Genomic DNA, 22,038 nt, shown 5'->3' on the forward strand with positions numbered 1-22,038 from the left:
TTTGCAGCATAGCACACCTCAACATGCAGAAATCAAATGACAGTATGTAAAACAGCGAGTTGTTTAACATTTATCTGTGATACTGATTTCTTTTTCTTTATCTCTATTTCTCTCTCTCTCTCTCTCTTACTCTTACTTTTTGCTTTCAGACTTTTCAATTAGGAGACTCAATAATGGAGAACAATCTTGTATCACTTCAAGGCGAAGATTGGAAAAGGGTTCGGTCAATCATGTCTCCTACTTTTACCACAGGGAAATTAAAGAAGGTAAGACTTTTCTTACCCGTGGTCGTTCATCTTCACTTTCGCTTCTTTTTTCCCCCCTTTTCTGAAAAAAAAAGTAACTTGCTTCGTCGTGTATTGCGTATTTTGCTCGATTTTGCACTATACCCTATATTCGGGTCTTCTACCACCTGATTTTCATTCCTTATCACGTATAGCAATTATGCTTGAAATAAAAGAAAAAGCTGAAAATGCACGATTTTAATATTTAAAAAGAAGAAGCAGTAAGTTATATTTTCAACGTATAACGACAATACAACGTGATTACTGTAGCACTGTAGAAAAAAATAAGAACTGTGAAACAGGCAAACGCTAATAATCTCCACAACTGCAGATCAGACCAATGTTTTTGGTCACAGCATCTAGTGTTATGTTTTAAAATTCAGAGCTATAAAAGAACTACTTTTAAAACAAATATTTATCCGATGTATCATAGCAAGCCTCTGAGTCTAAAACAACTGTGACACAAATATGGCGTAAAACAGAACGTTTAATTTGTAAAAAACACTACAGAACTCCAAGATACGCAAAAAACTCCAGTTACATTCAATGGCGCGAGCATCCTTTCTTTTGTTACTGACCGTTGCCACTCACACAAGTGAAACGTCTTATCCTCGGCACTGTTGCCACTCCCGACACCATGCACTAAATGTTAGGCGAGTGAATCCATTATTCTAAGCACAGCAGAACCTCGTTTATCTGGCCTCTGTTTATCCGGACTAAATTTTCTGAGTTTTAGAAAGTTTTAGATTTCCACAAGTTATAGTTTTAAATTATGATAGCTGAACCATCAGTAAGCCAAGCATTTGATTTTTATTTTGATTAAATTCATAATTCCTGCAGATATCACGTAACAAATTATAGTAATTTGAAAAACATCATGGCGTACTCGGAGCTCCAGTTCGACACCACTGCAACTGAACTGTAAGAGATAAAGAGTTTGATTGTATAATATCAATGATAAATTGGATATTGCTACACAGCATTATTTTTTTACTGTAATAAATGGTACGTCTGCTTAGTTAAAGATTATTTCTGCTTATTTTAGATACCGAACGGATTATCCGTTTTTTCGTTTCTCCGGATTTCCTTTGGTCCCAGTTAATCCGGATAAACAAGGTTCTACTATAGTTGTTAAATGTATATATAGAAAAAAACATTGGTACCCTATATTAGGGGGTTCCGTCATATTGGGCAACTTTAGCCTATACACACCGTATAAAGGAATATCATGAGAATTTAAATTAACTTCCCATTTTAATAACTCTATGGTTGTTGCATCTAATATATTGCAAACATTTTTTTTTTTTACTTAAAAGAACGTAGAAAAATATTAAACTGATTCAAAGTGAATACCTGCAGCAGAGTTTCCAAGTTTTCAAATCTAAACTAGATGTACAATCACTATGTTACATTAAAATCGTCTAAATACGTTGAAAACTAGAGCATAATGACCCTTGTAAATATGTGTTTATGATTGCCTTCTAATGAACTGAATTGTTTAAATTTCATGCCCGTTGATATGCATCATAACATAGCTTCAAATTACTTTAGCTGTATAATCGTTAATGAAGATTCTAACATGGAGTTGAATTGCTTCAATTCTATGCCCATTAACAAAGATCTTAGCATACCGTTATCATATACCATATAATATATCAATTAAGTAGAGTATCAAAGGGGTTTGACGAACACAAAATTAGCAAAATGCATCGAGAATGGAATGTGTAATGAGAACTGGAATGACTTTAGGCGTTTACTAATTTTAAACTGTTTACATGATTTATAAACCTCTTTATGTATACGTTTCGTGCCAGAAGGAATTTGGGTGGTCAATTCATTTTCTAACAGTATTTGCGTAAAATCATTTATCAAGTGTCATAACAAAGCAAACTTTCAAAATTTTGTAACGAAGTTTCCATTAATCATGAGATCTAGAGCTTTTTTTAATCATCTTGAAATAAATAATGCTGGCAAGAATGAATTGCGTGAGAAAACTGAAAATGGTGTAAGTCAAAGGTGATTATAACTCTCAGTTTTTAATTTAATAACTATGTGCATGTGCCAAAAAGTAGCTTTTTTTTATCTTAATTTCAGAAGTTATTTCAAAGAACTAAGGTTTTTTTTTTTTTTTTTAAGTGAAACTACTTATGCTATGACTTTAAAACTCTGATTCGCAAACTTTTTGTGTGAAGGAAATGACGTAGTTATTTTTTAACTGCTGCCAAAAAAAAGGAGTAATAGTAATTTTGAGTCAAAATACCAAGGTTTTTTAATTGTTGCCGAAAAAACGATGGAAAATAGTAATAATTATAAAGTTAATTTCCTTAATGAATTTAACAAATTAATTTCAAGTCTGAACTTAAGCAATCATATATTTGTATTGTGAGCATTTTAAACTGCTAAAATTATGAAATATTTCAAAGATTTTTTTTGACTTAAGTCAAGTCATCAGTTGAAATATGTAATCCACATTGCAAAAGTTCAGTTTTAAAGTTGGTTTGTTAACTTTTGTTAACAAAATTAACTTTGTAATTACTTTTATTTTTCATGGTTTTTAGCGACAATTGAAATGCAGATTTTGAGTATTGTTTAATTTTCTCGTTGTTTATAATCTATTTTCTTCATTTAAATATACAATTCTGTTGTGAATGTGCCTACGTCAAGTGCAGGAAGAACAAGAGCGCGGCATGAGAGAAAACATGCGAGTGAAGTGACAGTTCAGAACGTGAAAAAAAAAAAAAGAGATAAAGGTCTACTTCTATCGTGTATCTCTACCACACACAATTTTATTTTTAAGCGAGTCATTTTTGTGCTATAGTATTTCATGTTTATATACCACGTACTTTTACCTCTTTTGAAATAATCTAAATTTTAACTGTTTTTTTTTTTTTTTTTTTTTTTTTTTTGAGCATTTAGGTAGCGAGACATAAAACTACTCACATGCACTAGTTTGTATACATAATTTAAAATACAAATGAATTTTTGGTTTATATATTACAAACATTGTAACTACAGAATAAAGCTTTGTATTACTGCTATTCTCATTGCAACTATTTATCAGAGACTGATGCATACATAACTGAACTAACTAAACAGACTGAAACTATATGCGTACGTTTCGAAATAAAGGTCAGCGAATGCTCCATTATTTGCAGGCTAAAAAAAGATACTTGCTTTAGTAAAAGCAATACTACTTCTACTATCGTGAAAACATTTCATTTTGAATTTGAAATTAAGAAGTACAGTTTTATTAATTTGCTAGCTATTTCGTATGTGTTTTCTATGTCGTTTTATATATTCAGATTGTAAGATTTTTTAATCTGTTCTTTATCAAATAAATGGATGAAAAAATTAATGATCGTGTAAATGGATATTGAATACATTGAGCGCTCTCTCTCTCTCTCTCTCTCTCTTTTTCCTCTTCAATAATAAAGAATATTTTTGAAAAACATTCAACTCAGCATTCTGGAGGAGAGGGGCACCGGGTAGGGCAACCGAAGGGGTGCCCTGAGGAGCCCCCCCCCCTTCTGGTTGCGCCACGGGACAGGAGGGTACTGATTATATTTCAAAATTGAAGGATAATATTGTAGAGGATATTCCACCTTAAAATCTAAAACTTGCCGGTAAAACGAAAAATTCTAAATTACAGAATCGTTAAAAATTCATTCAATTTAATATCTGAAACAAACACATTGTCCAAAGCTCTTTCTTTAACTTAATACACAAATAATTGAAGAAAAAGGGGGTGGGGGAATCTAGTAATTATGGTCAAGTCGTTACTCTTTTTAAAACTAAAAAATTAACTTTAATTATTGTGTGAAATATATGTGTATTATGCACAGTGGCGTAGCTAGGGAGGGACGGAGGGGGCGGTCTGCCCCTGGCGGCAATTTTTGGGGGCGGCAAATTCACCCCTTTGATGCGGAAAAATTTAACGCGTTTTCCCAATAATTAAATCATGCTTTTGATTTATTACTGGAGGCAAAAAAGAAAAAAAATGGTCTTCGAATTCTAAGGTTTTAGCACGACTATGACAATAAAATTACTCTAATAAGAAATAGTTTTTCTTGTGGACATCTCAGCACTATGTTTGGTTTTTTTCTCTACCTTCGTCTGAAGCTACAGGCTGAGGGACGTGGTAGTGTAAAGTCAAGGGACCATAACTATTACGGAGGAATTACGGAGGAAAAATGAGTTTCACATTTAGTCATTCCATTTAAGGAAATGATTTTAATTAGTAAAATGCCCACTAGGTGAAGCCTAGAGAACATTTCTACCTCTATTAGTGAAAAAGAGAATCATCCAAATTTGGTCTCGAAACATTTCCAAGGGATAACACCCACTTCATTCTTTCACATCTCATCTTTTAGCCTAATATTGATTATTGAGTTTTTATAACTTCAATACCAACAAATTTCTGAGGGTGGTCAAGCCCTGACCCTTCCTCTACTAAGATAGTCTAAAGTGTGTATTTAGGACATCGACTTCGAGTTTTAAAATCCCCATCTCATCCAATGTCTCCAAAAATATCTTAAAGTTGGATTTTTGAAACTTAAACTTCAGAGACATTCTAAGGTAGGGACCCCTTCCCCCGATGTGCACGAAATCCCTCACGTCATAACAGTTGGCAACAAATTTCGTTTTTAGAAATTTCTGAGGGAAGACCGCAAATCCTTTTTTTTTCCAGTAATGAAGAGCTTAAAATGAGTAACCGTTTCGAAAAAGATTTAAGGTTGGAACTCCTCTTCGAACTCTCTCTCATAACGTTGTCCGTCAAACAATGGATGAAGTCGCGTTTTTAGAAAGTCATTTTCAAAAAGTTTCCACGGTATACGGAAAAACCATCTGACTTCATAACATTTTTGGAAACATTTGGAAACTTATGCCGTCAAAGATAGCCTACGATTGCGTTTTTGAAGCTTCGGCATCGAAAAATTTCCATAGAGCTCCTGAACCATCCCTGTTCTCTTTAAAGTCATCAAAGATAGACTAAAATTGTTAACAAGTTTAAAAATATTTCGGGAGGAAATTCCAGTCTTTGTTGGAGTTAGGGGAGACCCTTACACCACTAGATACAGCCTACATTTACACGTTTTTCAATTTCGTTGAAAAGCATTCCGGACAGCGCCCCCAAACATTCCCCAATATCTTCACGTATCTAAATTAGCCTACTTTTTTTAACACTTCAGTTTCGGAAAATTTCCATGAGAAATCCCGACCCCCCTAACGTCACCAAAAAATACATAAAACTAATTTTAATTTTGAAAGCAAAAAAAAAAAAAAAATGAAAAAATGAATGGAAGCTCCAAGCATCTTTTCGAAAAGTGTTACTAAAAATTGCTTAAAATTCCGAATTTTGTATTAATTTTTGTAATGTTTCGGTGGGGCTCTGATTTACTTTTTTTCTTCTGCAGGAAAAATAAGGAGTAAAATAAAATAAGTCTCTTTACCTGTTAATTAAAATCCTATCAAAATACTTTTGACTCTTTTTAACTCTATTTCCCATCAAAAAGGGCAGAAAATTGAGAAACCGCCCCGAGCGGCAGAAAGTGTAGCTACGCCACTGATTATGCACAAGTAAATGATATGCAAATGTGCTTACTGTATTTTTGATGTATGATAATTTAAAAAAAAAATACGTTACAGTGAAATAACTACGAACAATAGTTAAAATCACAAAAAGATCTATTGCACAAATTATAATATAACATATTCACTGTAAGAACTAAAATGGGGAATAGCAAATCTCTTGTGCTTCGTATGCCTAACTTTGTTAAGTTACAGACATACTGAAACAGCATTCACTGCTCCAAACATGAAGAAAAATGCAAAAGTATTCATTAAGTAGCATCATGTGACTTCATTGTAAACGATTGCGCTTTTAAATAGCACAGCATATAATGTTTAGACACAACACGGAAATATATTTTTTTTCCTTTGAGATACGCAGCGAGGAGGATTGCTTGCTTTAATGAGCAGTATAACTTCACCACCACTATTAAATGAAATGAAAAGTTTATTTTTATTTTTTGCTTGGAGATTCCCCCCCCCTCCCATTTGGAGCATATTTGATTGATAGAGCTCGGCGCCTTTTTAACTTTGGCGCCGTCGTGCGACGCACGACATTGCGCATAGGAACTGCGCGGCACTGCCTCGAAGTACATCGCCGAAGGTAGTGTACACCAAAACGCCGAAGGCGGCTAGTGCAGCATTTAATTATTGCTCTTAATTCAGGTATACGTACCTGGATTCTAATTGAGTAAATATTTAACAATGAACGCCCCTGTGTTAATGCCAGTTTTGTCAGACACATTCAACGGCCATTTTTTGTTAATCAACTGTCCTCCCAGGTAGCAACTTTCTGGCACAGCACGAGATTTAAATTCTATTTTATTACCGAAATAACTGTACTGTATAGTTTCACTCAGGCATGCTATCTTTTGTGGGTTTCTCCAAGAATTGATTTAATCAATTTGTGGAAACAAGAAAAAACGACAACCTTTGTTTCTTTGATATGAAACTAAGAAAAAAATTAAATTCTATTAATTTGAATTTTTGGCATCTTGAATTCAAATTATGTTTTTCGCAATCACGAGCGTGTGTGTGTACGTATGCGCGTGTGTGTTTGTGTAGGCGCATGTGTGTGGGTGCGTGTGTGTGTGAGTGTTGTGTATGCAGTGCTGTGCGTGTACGCGCATGTAGGCGTTCGTGTGTGTGTATGTAGGCATGTGTGTTTGTGTCTGTGTGCAGGCATGAGTGTATGTGTGTTTATGTGTTTGTATGTGTAGATGTGTGTGTGCGTGTGTAGGTGTGTGTATGTATGCGTGTGTGTGTGTGTGTAGGATATAGACGCAACCTGGATACGGTTTTCGCCAGAGGAGCAGCATCGTGAGGCGGCAGGTCGACGGTGATGCTGCAGAGGGTACTGGTGGGAAAATAAAATCAGCGTAACGCCAAAAACAGTCAAATGAGAACAATAAGCATTTGTGATTGCTAAACAAGATACATGAAAACGCATTTTTCATTATTTAGATAAATTTGTTGTTTTTGTTGAAAAGTCAATAGTCATGATGGGAGGTCTCGGGAGGTCACTAGGACCTCCCAAAATCTTTCCTCATTCAACACGCTTTCCCTGACGATTTGACAAAAGACATTATTGCAATATTGCAATTTTTCAATGACCAAATTAATGTCGCTTTTCTTTAGATGTACCTTGGTGTGCATACCCGTATTTTACCATTTGGCAAAATCTGGAGTTCCATTCAGCGACTTGAGAATTTCCTCTGTCCCAAAATTTTAAGTTCGGAGTGCCCCTCGTCCCGATTCGTGCCGCTTATGTCTCTGAAGTTAATTTTGAGGGAGTCGGGAAGGTATCAACCAACTCCCTAATTTCGTATATAAATGTGACTTTATTATATTATAAAAATCAATCAAACTTTATTTACATCACATATAACGTTGTTATGCCTAAGGAGTCGTCGCTCAATTAAATTAAAAATCTATCGAACACGATATCGTGCGTCTTTTACTTTTCAACAATGAGGTGTTGCCATTCGGCAGTTTGTGTAAAATAAAATAAATAAATATACTTAGCAATTGAAATACATTACAAATATGGTTGAGATGTTGTCTTTTATATTACTGGAGATAATCATTTCGTCGGAACATTATTAATTGAGAAGGGCACCTCATTTTGTATAACTTTATGATCAAAATCAAGATGTAGCGGCAGATATCTCACAATAAACTATGCTTTTTTTTCAATGGCAAGGCAAAGAACAAAAAGAACAAAAAGGTTAGGATTACAAACAAATAACTAAAACAAAAAGAACAAAAGGTAGAAAGTAACCGCAGGCATTGCTTGCAATAAATGATGGCGTAACAAATCTCCAATAAATGATGTAAGCTAGTATAATTTCTATGTACCACATACTTTTCAATAATATGTTTTTTCAAACCTTGGTATTTTATTAAGCTGCTAATTTCTTGTGCTTGAGTTGTATTTTCAATTCTGTAATACTTGCATAGTTTTCACAAAAAAAAATATTGCTCACCATTTTAATACTTCTACTTTTAGATATTCAGTATTATCATGGATAGTACTGAAACTTGCTTGAATAATTACAAGAAATATGCAAAATCTGGAGAACCAGTAGATTTAAAGAAGTATGTATATCTTTGCATGGCTAACTTATTGAAACAATTTTAATCAGGCATCTTATAAAAAATCTAAAATTATGTGGTAAAATATTTTGAGCTTAACAGTGCCATAGCTGGAAAAGAAAAACATTTGGGAGAATTCACGTTGGAGTTTGGGGGACCTCTTCAGAAAAAACGATAATTTAAAACCTTTTCTCATTGCACTTGCATTTTTACAATGAAAACAAATACTTAGGGGCCCCCTTCTCCCCTAATTACTCCACTGAAGTTAGAATTATTGAACTTTTAATGATATACGATAAGTTGAAAAAGAGTTTTTCAGAGAAGTGTTTGATATATATGTTTTTGTTGCAAATTAGGACATAGAGTGCTTCTGTTCTCTTTAACTACTTTTCAAAAAATGAAGATAAACTCCAGTTTATTTTTGGTGAAGGAGTTAAATGCTTATGCTTTAGAGCTATATAAGCGCATTATATTTGGACTTAGTTTTTCTAAACTTTAAGGTATGAGTTATTGAAAAAGAAGCCCCCATGCCAGGTACACAAAAACCTCTCAATAAAATGGCTTTTACACCAACTTTAAGCCCCCAAAATATATTTTGTTGAGCAATCAAGAGTTATTCTGCCCTGATTACCAATCTCTTGTTGTTAATTGGAAAAACGCTTAAGTAATCCGTTTGGAATGTAGTAAACTCTCTATCATCCGCTGAATAGGATGGCATGGTAACCGTGGAAGAGCAAAAACAGCGGATAATCGGAATAATAGGTAAATAACTATACTTGGTGTATATCTAACCGCTAAAAATATTAATAACACATACATTTAAATTATATGTAATTATTAAATATTGCTACATTGATACCACTATACTACATTACACATGCTACATACTACAATAATAACACAGGCATAAGTTAAAAAGAAAAAAAAATGTGAAAAGTCCCGCGGATAATCCGACCGCTGATAATCGTGAGTAACGAAATATATTTATGGGATTAATAAGAACACAGGGGCGGCAAATAGGGGGGTCAAGAGGGGGCGGTCGCACCCCCCAATTTTTTGAGAGGAATGATAACAAATGAGCAAATTCAATTTACGTAAATCGCCAATCAATGTTAAGGAAAAACAATCTTGCTGGTTCTCCGTAATGGTTGATGAAACTCGACACATTTCAACACTTGTGCAAGCGTTTTTTAAATTATTAGAAATTCATCAAGCCTTTACCTGCCTTTTCACAACAGAATAAAACTGATGAAGAATCATGGTTCATTTTAACTAACGACGTAATTTCCTCATATAGGCTAAATATCTCGTTCTTGTGTGCTCTGCGTAACGATGGTTAGAGGCTCGTGCAGTGGTGTGGCTGCATAATTTTCACAATAAAATGACTTGGTATTTTACTTTCATTGTTACGCTCATACTTTAAGTGTGTCTATTTAATGAGTGTTCATCACTTTCTTCTGCTAGAAACACGTTTCATCTGCTCAATGCATAGTATGCTTTCACAGATAGTCTTTTAAAATACTGAAAAAAAAAACCTCACACCAACAAAGATCTTTTCTGGGGGTTCTTTAAGTATGCAATTCCCCCCCCCCATATATCATGATAATACTTGCTGTTAGTCAATATGTGTTTTGTTCCATACTGAGGCAGTTCGTATTTAAGAAACTCGACCCCCCAAATGAAACGCTGAAATTCCGCCCCTGTAAGAACATGGAACATAAAACAATGGAATATAAAAATATATATAAAATCTAAAAGTGAACAATAACACAGTCATAAGTTAGAAAGAAAAAAAATGTGAAAAAAAAACCCGCGGATAATCCGACCGCTGATAATCGTGACTAACAAAAAATATTTATGGGATCAATAAGAACATGGAACATAAAACAATGGAATATAAAAATATATGTAAAACCTAAAAGCGAACAATAACACAGTCATAAGTTAAAAAGAAAAAAAATGTGAAAAAAAACCCGCGGATAATCCGACCGCTGATAATTATGAGTAACAAAAAATATTAATGAGATTAATAAGAGTTAAGCTGAGAATTTTGCTCCAAATTCAAACTCTTTCGATGAAACATATTTGCCACTTCCCCCAAATTAAACTGTGTGCCCAAAGAACTCAAAACTTAAGATTTAAGATTTACAAGATAACAAATGTTTCTGTTACTATGACCGAATAAATTAGAGCTTACCCTAGAATTTAGTTATTGATTGTATTAAAATGGGTTCGAACGATCAACGAAACATTACATTGCAACCATAAAATATGAACATTTCAATTTTTTGTTGATTCGCCCATACATTCTCATAAGTAAAAATCTGGTTTTCAATACATAGTCAGTTATTATTTTGTACAGTAATGCTTTTTCTTGTTAGGGTGGACCGACCTGTGAAAGGGGCCATTCATTAATTACGTAAGGATGATTTTGGCTATTTTTGAGCCCTCTCCACCCATGTAAGGTCACGTTAGATTTTTCATCCCCTCCCCCATTCTTACGTAAGATTCTACTTTTTTTTTTCCAAAATAATAAAATAACGAATCTTACATCACTGAAATCGAAATTAAATTCACTATTATTAAGTTGAACCTTTTGGTGTAAAGAAAAATTTACTAAAAAGTTGGAATCTAAACTGATTGTTTTTTTTTTTTTTTTGTATATGATGCGATATTGGTTAAAAATAAAACATGCCATACATAGTGCAATTTTTTTATTATATTTTACACTATTCATTCTTTGTAAAACAAATAAAAAAAACAGCTAATCCTGAAACGTTTTTTACTTTCCAGACGCAAATGAAATATAATCCCTGTCAAACCACTTGACCGCGCGATTTCAAATGTAAAATATCGACTTGGAAAATATTACATAATAATAGGTTTGAACTCCCCCCCCCCCAAAAAAAAAATCAGGGTATGTCATAAAAAGAGAAACGTGTAAAAAAATATCATTAACAACAGTGATAGAAAAGTATGCATTGGGGCAGCGTAACAATTAACCATTTTTTTTTCTCATGTAAATTTTTCATGCGTTTTTTCGCCGTTTATTTTCTGACTGAAAAAATATGTGTGATAATGCTTTATTTATGTGCAATCTAGAACTAAGTGTAAACAATACACATAGTTTCTACTGCTTATTCTTATTAATATTTTATTAAAAATGCATTGCGACTGTGACAGTTTTAATTTAAACTTCGACGCGTTGAAAATAAAAATAACGTTCCTAGATTCATTACATAATGATGAAATTATGTTTTCTTTACTGAACTATAACAGCAAGCTTTAACTTGATGTTATTTATCTTGATCTATTATTCAGTAAAACTTTGTACACAATCACATTGCACATTGAAATTGCATAATAAGAATAATCTGAAACAATCTCTACCATGTTTTTTCCATGAAATACATTTTTGGTTAAACAAATGCCTTAATAACTTCAAACAGTTCTTACAGAAGCAACTTTCTTTATACTTTGAGTAAATAGCCACATTTAGAGTTAATAGTTTTTTCTCAGTGTGTTTTTGGTCACGCCATTTCCATATAACGTAGCTACAATCTCCTCGCATTTAACTTTCTTAATGGATAAAAATGAATGTTTTCGTTCTCAGAATTTACTCAGCTTTTACCATGGACCTCATAGCGAGTTCTGCTTTTTCTACCAAGCTTGATTCCTACAGTGATCCAAATAATAAGTTTGTAACAGCAGCACGTCACATCCTACAAGGTCTCAACTGTAGATTACTTTTTTTTCTGTAAGTTAACATTTTGACGTATTTAATGCATATGTAATGTAAATAGCATTAAATTAAGAAAGAGCGTTCGGTTCTGATCCCCCCCCCCCCGAGAACTGTACATATTAGGCAGTGAGAAGTGAAAGGTGTGTAAGTGCCAAAATTAAAAATCTGGAGAAAACCAGAACAAATGGTAGATAAACTTCTACTCTATTTTTGGGCAAGAGATAGTACTAGTATTCTTGATAGGTCCTGTTATACCGCATGATTTAGAAAAACTTTTCAATGAAAGGCAACCTAGGACCAGAACTTGAAACGCGTTTTACTCGAAAAACTTTAAAAAGTACACTTATACTCCTTTGTTTTTCACTTCCTCGTATGAGAAAATGTAAGCCCCAAAATAGTACGACTATTTAAACGGAATAATCGGTTTTAAACTGAATAATCGGTCATAATCGGAATTGTAAACTTTTATAATCAAAAAAGGAATAATGTTAATATGGTGCAGCAAGTGGCTTGTTATTCTGTTCTGTAATGATTTCGTAAGTTCCGAATTTGTTTCAAGTTTGTGTGAATATTTAAGATTTATTTATTCATTACCTGTAATGTTTACGTTATAGTTATTAGTTTTTGTGGATCTCTACATAGCATAAATGAAGTCTCCAAAAAGCGTCTGTGTGTTTGAACGCGCAAAACTTGAAAACTTACCAGGCAGGTTTCGCCAAAATTTTTAGTTTGTTTCTTAAAGCCCGGAAATGTTTACAAACTGACCATTGAAATTTACAAGCATCCCACGGACTGCGATTTGCAAATCAGTTAAAGTTACAAAATCAATGATTCCTGACGTTTTTACATAACTGATCCGTCTTTACGGTCACGATTTTTTTTTTTTTTTTAGAGTATCATAATCTTTTAATTTCAGTTAAAATTGCTATTAGCGAAAATGTTTTTTACTTATGCACTACGTGCATATACTTTTTTTTACATTTCTACCAAAGGGCAATAGAGGCTACCATTTTTTGTGACTTTGGTACAATGAGAAAAGATAAAGTGGAGGGAGTACAGTGAAACCAAGAGCCCAAGTCACGTGATAGATTTTAAAGCAAAGCATTGAAAGAAAACAGGTTTCTTTCGCTTGTTTCACGCAGAACATGCCAACCATTCGTTGTAGTTGAGTCACGTGACTTGGGGTCTTTGGGTCAGCTTTTGCTAAGCCAATGATTGGACTTGTTCCCTCCATTTACTAATTCCTGCTCTAAGCTTTGGTAGTCAATGGTTACCATTCAGTAGGGGTGTTCACCTAGGGAGGGGAGTCGTGGCGCAGACTGCGCCATTGAAATTTTTAGGAGGGGGTGTTTTGACGGTATTTTTTTTTGTTGTTTTTTTTTGGGGGGGGGGGGGGGCTCTTGCTATTGGGGGAGAGGGTTTCGCGATGTTTACGGGGCTGCGCCCATGCTCTTGGGAGGAAGAGAGAAAAAATCTGCCTAAAAACGCCCCTTCGCCCTCCTAAAAATTTCAATAGTGCACAAAAAAATATTACAAATGAAAGGACAAATATATATATATATATATATATATATATATATATATATATATATATATATATATATATATATATATATATATATATATATATATATATATATATATATATATATATATATATATATATATTTTTTTTTTTTTTTTTTTTTTTTTTTTTTTTCAGTTTTATTCCAAAGGTTGTGCTTGCTATTTGGATTCAGCGCTCTTTCACCAAAAGGCATGAACTTCTTCAAAACTTTAGTGCTCGAAATCGTTGAAGAGCGAAAAAATACAGCGAAAGTAAAGTTTTTCAATGCTTTAAGTTTTTACATCTAATACTTTTCATGAGTAGAGTACTCTAGTGTTAGTTTTTCTCATACTCATGGCCGTTTTCTATTTATATTTTGCGCGATTTGCAGTGTATTCATCGGCCATAGATGTGTATTTACAATCATAGTTTTATGATATGCTTAAATTAGTAGTTATTTGTTATATTTAAGGTTTTTACTATTGTGCTTTTCTTCTGTTTCAAGCAGTTTAAGAATCTACGAATATTTCATTGCTTCTTATTTTCAAAAATATTTTTCCATTAAGCTTTTGTGTTCTTTTTTTTCATTAATTATTGGAATATAAGTAAGATTTTTAATAGTATGCAATTTTCTATATCTTAGAGAAACGAGTTTTAGATAAACGAAATTCTTACTGTTTTATACTTCGTGAATACGTAACTGAAGTCACACATAGATGTAGTCACTATCACAATAGTAGTAATTTCAGTTTTTAACTGAAAAAAATACCGTTTGAAATGGAAATTAATTAACATCAAAACCTGAAATGATTATTGTTCTCGCCCATGATTCAATCAATAATTTGTAATGACTAGTTATTTTGATGTTGTAACTAAAATGAACTTACATATTATTGCTTAGTGTTAATGATACATATTTTGAGTCAGCGCAAAAAAAAACCCTTATTATTCTTTTACAGCATTCAATGTCAAAAACAAAACAGTATCTTCATTCAATTAATGCAGCAAAATATGAATGTTTCACTTTTTCACTTCTCTTTGCATGACGTTTATTTTTTACGAATCATCTGCAATCGGTGCACTTTTTACTTAGCACTTTTGGTGATAGACACTGCAAAAGTGGTTTAAAATGAAAAGTACTCAAAACACTTGCATAAGTTCAAATATGCGAGTCACATAGGAATTATAACGTTAAACAAAAACAATGTTGCGTCTTTTCTAAACGCTTGAATCTTTTTAATAATTTTAATTCTAAATTTGTTGAAAATGAAATTGAATTTAATTTGCATATAATAATGGAAATAAGGCTAACAAAGACATTTGATTTTATTTTGTTTATATATGAGGGTCAATCAATAAATAACGAAGCAGTGGCTATAAAACAGACTTTATTCAACATCATTCTACCCATTTGAAAAATTCATAATATATACACTTGATAAGAAATAAAATTGGAGCCTACATTGCTTAGGATTTTCAAAGGCTTATCTAATTATTTCTAGAACAATTAAAATTATTTGATGCACTTCATTTGTACTTAAGTTTTCGATATTTTAGTACTTGATTGTACATTTTTACGTCCTGTTCTAACTTTGTAAGAAACAGCTATTTTAAATTTGAAACAAAAAAAGAAACTATAGATTTCTCGTGACAACACCTTTTCTTCAGTTGCAAGTGGGGCATAAAACGAAAAGGAATAAATGTAGTGTACTTTTTTTTCTTGCTAAACAGATTGACAATATGCAGAAGTAAGATATAAGCAAGCAATAACAAAAGAATTTCCCAAATACTGCATTCGGAATTATACAAATAGCAAGATATGAAACATGTGAGTCACAAAAATTTGTAATATGTTTCAGAAACGTGAGAACCATGGTTCTTCTAGTTTTGGTGCAGGATGTAGCTGAATTTGACATATATTGGCATTTCTTCTCCCTAACCCCTTTCATTTGTGGTTTGTAGTCACTCTTACCCAAATTTCAAGGCTTTCAAGCACTAGAATTTTTTTTTTTTTAAATACTTTTCTTTTTGGAACGAATAATGTTAAACTTCGGAAATTGGGGGCCCCCAGCAAAGCGGAGCCCCTAAGCTATAGCTTGCTTAGCTTGTACGTAAATCCAGACCTGGTTGTACCTTAGGACGTTTGTACCTTGGGACACTGCTAATTTCTAAGAATCTATTTTTAGCAGCCATGTTTTTGTGATCGCTAAGAGTAACCTTCACCACTAAATTATGCCATAGTAAAAATCAGCATGAGATGAGTAAAAATGACGGTTTTATGGGAGAAAGAAAATTTTATGACTCCAAAGTAAATATTTTCTTCAGTTTATTTCATTTTCTGTCTTTGTATTTGTAAAGCTAATCAAAGCTGAATTTTATTTTGTTATAAAAGATAAGTACTTTAAATATTTTGATTATGAGAAAATAATGATAGTGCATCTAGATTAACCATTATTTTGGTTTTTCTTAAACCACGTGGGTATTGTACCTTGGGACAACCAAACATGTTGTACCTGAGGACACGTTCCAAGGTACAACATATGCATGGTTCTTAAATTAATATGTCCTCTTAATTAATATGTTTAGGAACATGGAACAATGTTCTAATTTTATGTAGTCTTTTAAACAATTTAAATGTTAGATAATAATTCATAATTAATTATTCTTGTTTCAATTCACCACCATGGATTTTTTTTCTGGTGCAAAATTGGTTCAAGTATATGACTGTTTCCTGAATCATGAAGACTTTCCTATAGTACAACAGGATGTGTCCCAAGGTACACTAGGATGTTGTACCTTGGGACAACATGGAACTTTTACTTTAAATGGCTGGCACATTTTATTTTCAAACTGTCTGAATTTTAAAAAATACATCGCATAGAAGTATGTTGGAGTATTTTAATGTCACTTTTAAAATTTTAATTTGATTAAAATAATTGATGTTAAAACTTAAAATATGAAAAGTGTCATAAGGTACAACACTCTCCTCAATAAATTGAAAAAATATGTCTCTAAAGTTATAATCTTAGGTAAGAAACGATTTCCTTCAACTAATGATGAATGCTGTAAAAGAAAATGAAGAAAAACAGGCCTCTGATGAACTAGAATCTGAAGATCTCACAGAAATCTATGAAAATGTAAATGAAGATAGGGAAGTGTTGAAAACCGTTGAGAAAAAAAGTAAATTTTAGTTTTATTAACATGATAATTAAACATGATAACATTTGTCAAACATAATTTCTTACTAAACTACATTGTGAAATTTATGTGATGATTTTTAGTTAATATTTGCAAAAAAAATAATGCAAAAATGATTTCAAATGTGTAAGAAAACCTTTTGCTGTACCTCAACTTGTAATAATAAATTCAGGAATTTTCATTTCAAATTTTTATTTCAACACATTTACCTTCGCAAATTACATAATAAAGTTTTCTTTGAAATTTCACCACTGAATGCGTTATTTTTCTTTCTTTTTCATGTAAAATACTCGATTCAATTTTCATTGTAGATTTTTGCCTCTGTAGTTTTTCTTCCCGAAGTCTACAATGCAGTTTTTGTTGTAAATTTGCGTCTTAATTCAGTGACTTCCATAAAATGTTCTGTAAAACTATAATGCCGTTTTAATTGTAACATACGTCCTAAAAACGTTGTTAATCAGAAAATCTCCGATGCAGTTTTCAGCTTAAAGTTAGAACTTAATATAGTTATTCTTCTGAAAATCGAAGTTTTCGTTGTAAAAATGGCCTTTACACTTTGTTTAACACATGGCCATATGGGTTCCCATGTTTAGTCCTGAATTTGCAATGCAGTGTTAATTGCATATTTGCGCATTAATTCATCACTGTATGAAACATACAATGCAGTTTGCAATGCAAAGGGATGTAAGTGGACATTTTCAAGTTTTGAGTAAAACGACTATAAAGATAACGTCCTAGGTAGGCTTTCATTGATTTTTTTTTTTTTTTCGAAATCATGCTGTACATCAGCAGCTACTAGTAATACTAGTACTATCTCTTGCCCCAAGACAGAGGAGGGGGTCCACCTCTCATTACTGGTACTTGTACTGGTTATCTCCAAATTTTTAATTTTGCCACTTGCATCCCTTTGCTTCTCACTGCCTCAAATATATGTTAAGGGATCTAGGGTCCATATAAAAGCTTTTTTTTTTCTTTTTTTTTTTTCGTTTCTACCTTTAAATATCTTAACTCTGCATCTGATTTTGAACATTTTTGGTTGCAAAAATAGAGGTCTTGTAGGTGAAACCGAAACACCATGATAATTGATCGAAGCATCGCTATTGGATTTTCATTCTGTTTTATACTTCTTTCTTCCAGCCTTATCCAATAACGAACTCATTGCGCAATGCATTATCTTTCTTCTCGCTGGACACGAAACAACATCTTCCGCACTGTCTTTTGCTACATACCTTTTGACTATCAATCCAGACACCCAAGAAAAACTCTTTTTGGAAGTAAAAGAAACGCTGAGTTCAACATGTGTAAGTAGAGTGATTGCCTGATGTTGTTAATCTTCAAAAGCTGCTTTAAAACTGGCACACGGGAGTACGCGGTGATTGGTGATTTCAAACTAATGCATACTAATATCATGAAACTGAAGAGTTTGTTTGTTTGTTTGAACGTGCTAATCTCAGAAACTACTGGCTCAAATTGAAAAATTATTTTTGCGTTGAATAGTCCATTTATCGAGGATATAGGCTATTTTTTTAAAATTAGATTGACCGAAATAATTGCAAATTAAATGTCTCATTAATTGTTTAGTTCTATGAATCCGTAACAGATGGCGGGGTATGTTTAGTTCTGTGAATTCCGAATAGATGACGGGGTAAGTTAACTCATCGAGAGGACGCTGGCTGACAGTGTCGATAGTTTCGAGTAACCATGCCGAGCGGCTCAGACGCGTGGCGCTATTGTGAGATTGCGAACAACTTTTGAATGCGGTTTTTTTTTTTTTTCGATATTCAGGTACGTAATTTGATTTTGTAGGATTTTTCTGTTGGGCTTTGTTTTCCTTATTTCTTCAACGTTTGTTTTAGTTCTTATAGTTGAAGATAGTTGCTTATCTATGTAAATAACTTGATTTGACGTATTAGTCAATAATATAACGCTTTAAATATAGTATTTATAACGTTTTAAATATAGTATTGTTTATTTGGCGAATCATTTTAAATTGCATAAAAAACGCTTCACTCGCTAAAGGGCAGGGTTACGGTAGCGTGGTTGTTTGCCGCGTTGGAGAATTATTTTGAGTTTTAAAGCTAATCTTCATCTTTTTATGAGTTTTGGCGAATATTTTTAAATTCCAAAGAGACTTCAATAGGTTTTTTTTTTTTTTTTTGAAACGGTGTGTACGCATTTTAGTTGAAGAAAAATGATCATTTCACATCAGAAGGAGGGTTGCGTGGATTTTTTTTTTTTTTATTATTATTATTTAACAGACTTCCTTCAAATTCTTAGCACGGGCATCGCTGTGCGGGTACTGCTAGTGTTCCATAAAGTTATCGATTTCAGAATACTGGACCTATAGCACTTTGGCCGAGCTTGAAGGAAGGGGCGAGTTTCAAAGTTTCAATTAGCTACCGCTAGATGTCTCTGCGTGTTATCTTAGTATACTACTTGTTTTTTTTTTTTTTTTTTTTTTTTATAATTAGTCAAAATGACGATCAAGGAAGAGGTGATTTAGCATTTCATAAATGCGTCGCCCTCGGTCACTAGATATAACACCATGTAATCCTTTCCCTTGAGAATGTGCAAAGCTGGGCTTCTCAAGGCTTTTGCGATAAACGCTTTGAGCACTGGAAGCCTCCCCCCCCCCTCCGCCTCCCATATGCGGTCAATACAAGTACGAGGTCGCCACCCTTACGTGGTTTACACTAACAGCACGGTAGGAAACTGGAACTGACCAGAATAAGTAAAAATCCAGATAATTCCACACACAAAATTTGCAATTACTGCAGAATTTTTTCTCTTTTTTAACAGATAATCCCTCAAACAAATGAATTCCAAGAAGCAAAGAAATAATGTAGTTTTTGAAGTAATTCAGAATCTAGGTGAGGTTAGCGTGCACATAGCCACTTTCGCAACATTAATGAGAAGGTTGATACTTATTAACTATTCACATGCAGCTACAACTTAAATAACTCATCTTTTTTTTCTTTTTTTTAAATTTCTTACACCCTTATGTCTTCCTTGAAATTCTTCTGCGAACTCTAGAGGTCGCCCCGCCCCACCCCCAGATTTAGAACCTTTGATTTATAGGATACTGTGTTTATACCCCCTAACCTACTAATACTGCGAATTGAAAAGTTGAATCACTGCAGCAATCATTTCTTAGACAGCGTACATGCTATAACGTGTATGACTATATGAAATGTATAATACGTGATATGCATACGCGTGCGGTGTATGAGGTAACATAAAATGCTATGAGAGATTTAATCTTTTCGGCATTGCTAAATGAAAAGGCAGGTGTTAGTTTATTTAATTTGTTCTCTTTCTTTCAGGGAGAAATTACTTATGAAGCTATACAAAATATGAAATATCTCGATTGCGTTATCTCTGAAACTCTAAGGTTATTTTCTCCTGCTGTAAGGTATTTTTTTCAAAAACATTATTGTATTCAATCAATCAATTCAGTTTTTTTGAAAAATTGAATGGAAATCTAAATTTAAAGCATTTTGGGGGTCTTGTGAACTTTTTATCATGTGTAGCTTTGAATTCCGTTCAGAGCTCTTATGTCATGAGGACCCGTCGCAATTCAATTGCAACATTTGTAACATGGTAAACTCGCGAATGAGATAACTTCTTTTTCTGTGATAATTTAACCAATAAGTTCTCAAGAACATTTACATAGCATTTCAGTATTTTAATAGGGTTTTGTTTATGCGACTTCTTTTCTTTTACAGTTCAAAGAAACGTTTGTTGCCATAACATACTTTCCGTTTTAAAGTTTGAACTCTTTTTCATTTGAATGCACGATGACTATTTTGACATAGTCATTAACTGCACGAGCTTAGCATATGGCAGTAACGTTAGTCGAGAGGTTCATTACAAGGCACGTTCTACCGACTTCCGAGCAGATTTAGTATTTGGAAGCAGGCAATAACAAACAGGATTATTGCCAACAGCCGCGTGTTCTCAGCGCTTTGAAGAGCTTATTTTTAAAATGGTACTTGTAGGTTTTTGATAACTAATAAAATGTTTAATTTTTGAAGTATTTTACGATTTGAAATGCATGTTAGATATAAAAGGAACTTATTCTAATGTTACACTTAAAGGTGTTTTTTAGTTTCTCCAAACTAACTGGCAAGCATTTGAAAGGTTACAAAATTAAACTAGTAGACATATTTTATTTCCCTTTCTTCTTCCGTCTCGACTGTGTTATTCTCTGTTTTTTTAATTATTTATCTTTTGTTTATTTTTATTATTGTTTTTTTTTTTCCGTTGAATATTTCACTTCTACAAAATGAATTTCTCTCTACAAAAAATGTTCAAAGAGTTTTCATGTGCATTCTTGAAAAAATCGCAGCAATGCTTCTGACTGCAACAGTGCACTATTTACTGCTCGTGTAAGAAAAGTGTATAATAAAACTTCAAGTAGACTTATTAATTTTGTTCGTAGTTCTTGTGCATACATAAACAAATTCCGTTTATTTCAAGTTACCTAATCTAATCTAAGTCAACTTCAGAAATTAACCATCCAAAGTGCTAATTAACAGTTATTTCTGGGTCTATCACTTTATTTTATTTTTATTTATTTATTTATTTTTAAGAAATTAGGTATGCAAGCATTGTTGACATTAAGGAAAGCTCAACTTGAGGAAATGAGGAGCAAAGAAATGTGAGCGGAGATTTCCACGCTTTGCATAGAACGCGTTTGAAGTTCCGGTCCTAGGTAAGCTTTCAATAAAAGTTTTTCTCAATCAAGCGGGAGAGCAGCACCTTCCAGGGCTGCTAGTACAGGGTGTCTTGAAAAAGACTGACTGTTTTCAAAAATTTATAACAGGAGAACGGTTAATGATAAAAAACAAATTCTTGCAGAAAATTCATGTGGTGAGCCTAGAGATGTAAAATTTCCGGAAATTTCGAAGTGGTGAAAAAAAAACGGTTTTTACCGGTTTTTTCGGGAAAATTTGTAAAAAATGGAAATTTTGATTTCTTTATGAATAAAATTAGGGTTTCTTATTAGCTCTGTGATTCTTAGAACATATAAAGGGTTAAGCATTAAAAAATATATGCTATATCCACACATCTTCTTTTTCTGCTTGACAAAAATACATATGAAG

General features: G+C 33.0%; 1 protein-coding gene across 1 annotated transcript in view; it reads left to right on the forward strand.

Annotated features, from left to right (window-relative positions):
• LOC129223061 (cytochrome P450 3A8-like) overlaps positions 1-22,038 on the forward strand; it is a 367,737-nt gene that overhangs the window by 339,624 nt on the left and 6,075 nt on the right. The window contains exons 5-11 of the mRNA XM_054857625.1: positions 150-266; positions 8,362-8,450; positions 12,061-12,204; positions 13,890-14,007; positions 16,765-16,915; positions 18,071-18,234; positions 20,257-20,345. Coding sequence (XP_054713600.1) covers positions 150-266; positions 8,362-8,450; positions 12,061-12,204; positions 13,890-14,007; positions 16,765-16,915; positions 18,071-18,234; positions 20,257-20,345 — 872 coding nt within the window. The remainder of the gene's footprint in view (positions 1-149; positions 267-8,361; positions 8,451-12,060; positions 12,205-13,889; positions 14,008-16,764; positions 16,916-18,070; positions 18,235-20,256; positions 20,346-22,038) is intronic.

Source organism: Uloborus diversus, chromosome 5 (genome assembly GCF_026930045.1).
Source record: "Uloborus diversus isolate 005 chromosome 5, Udiv.v.3.1, whole genome shotgun sequence".
Lineage (NCBI taxonomy): Eukaryota > Metazoa > Arthropoda > Arachnida > Araneae > Uloboridae > Uloborus > Uloborus diversus.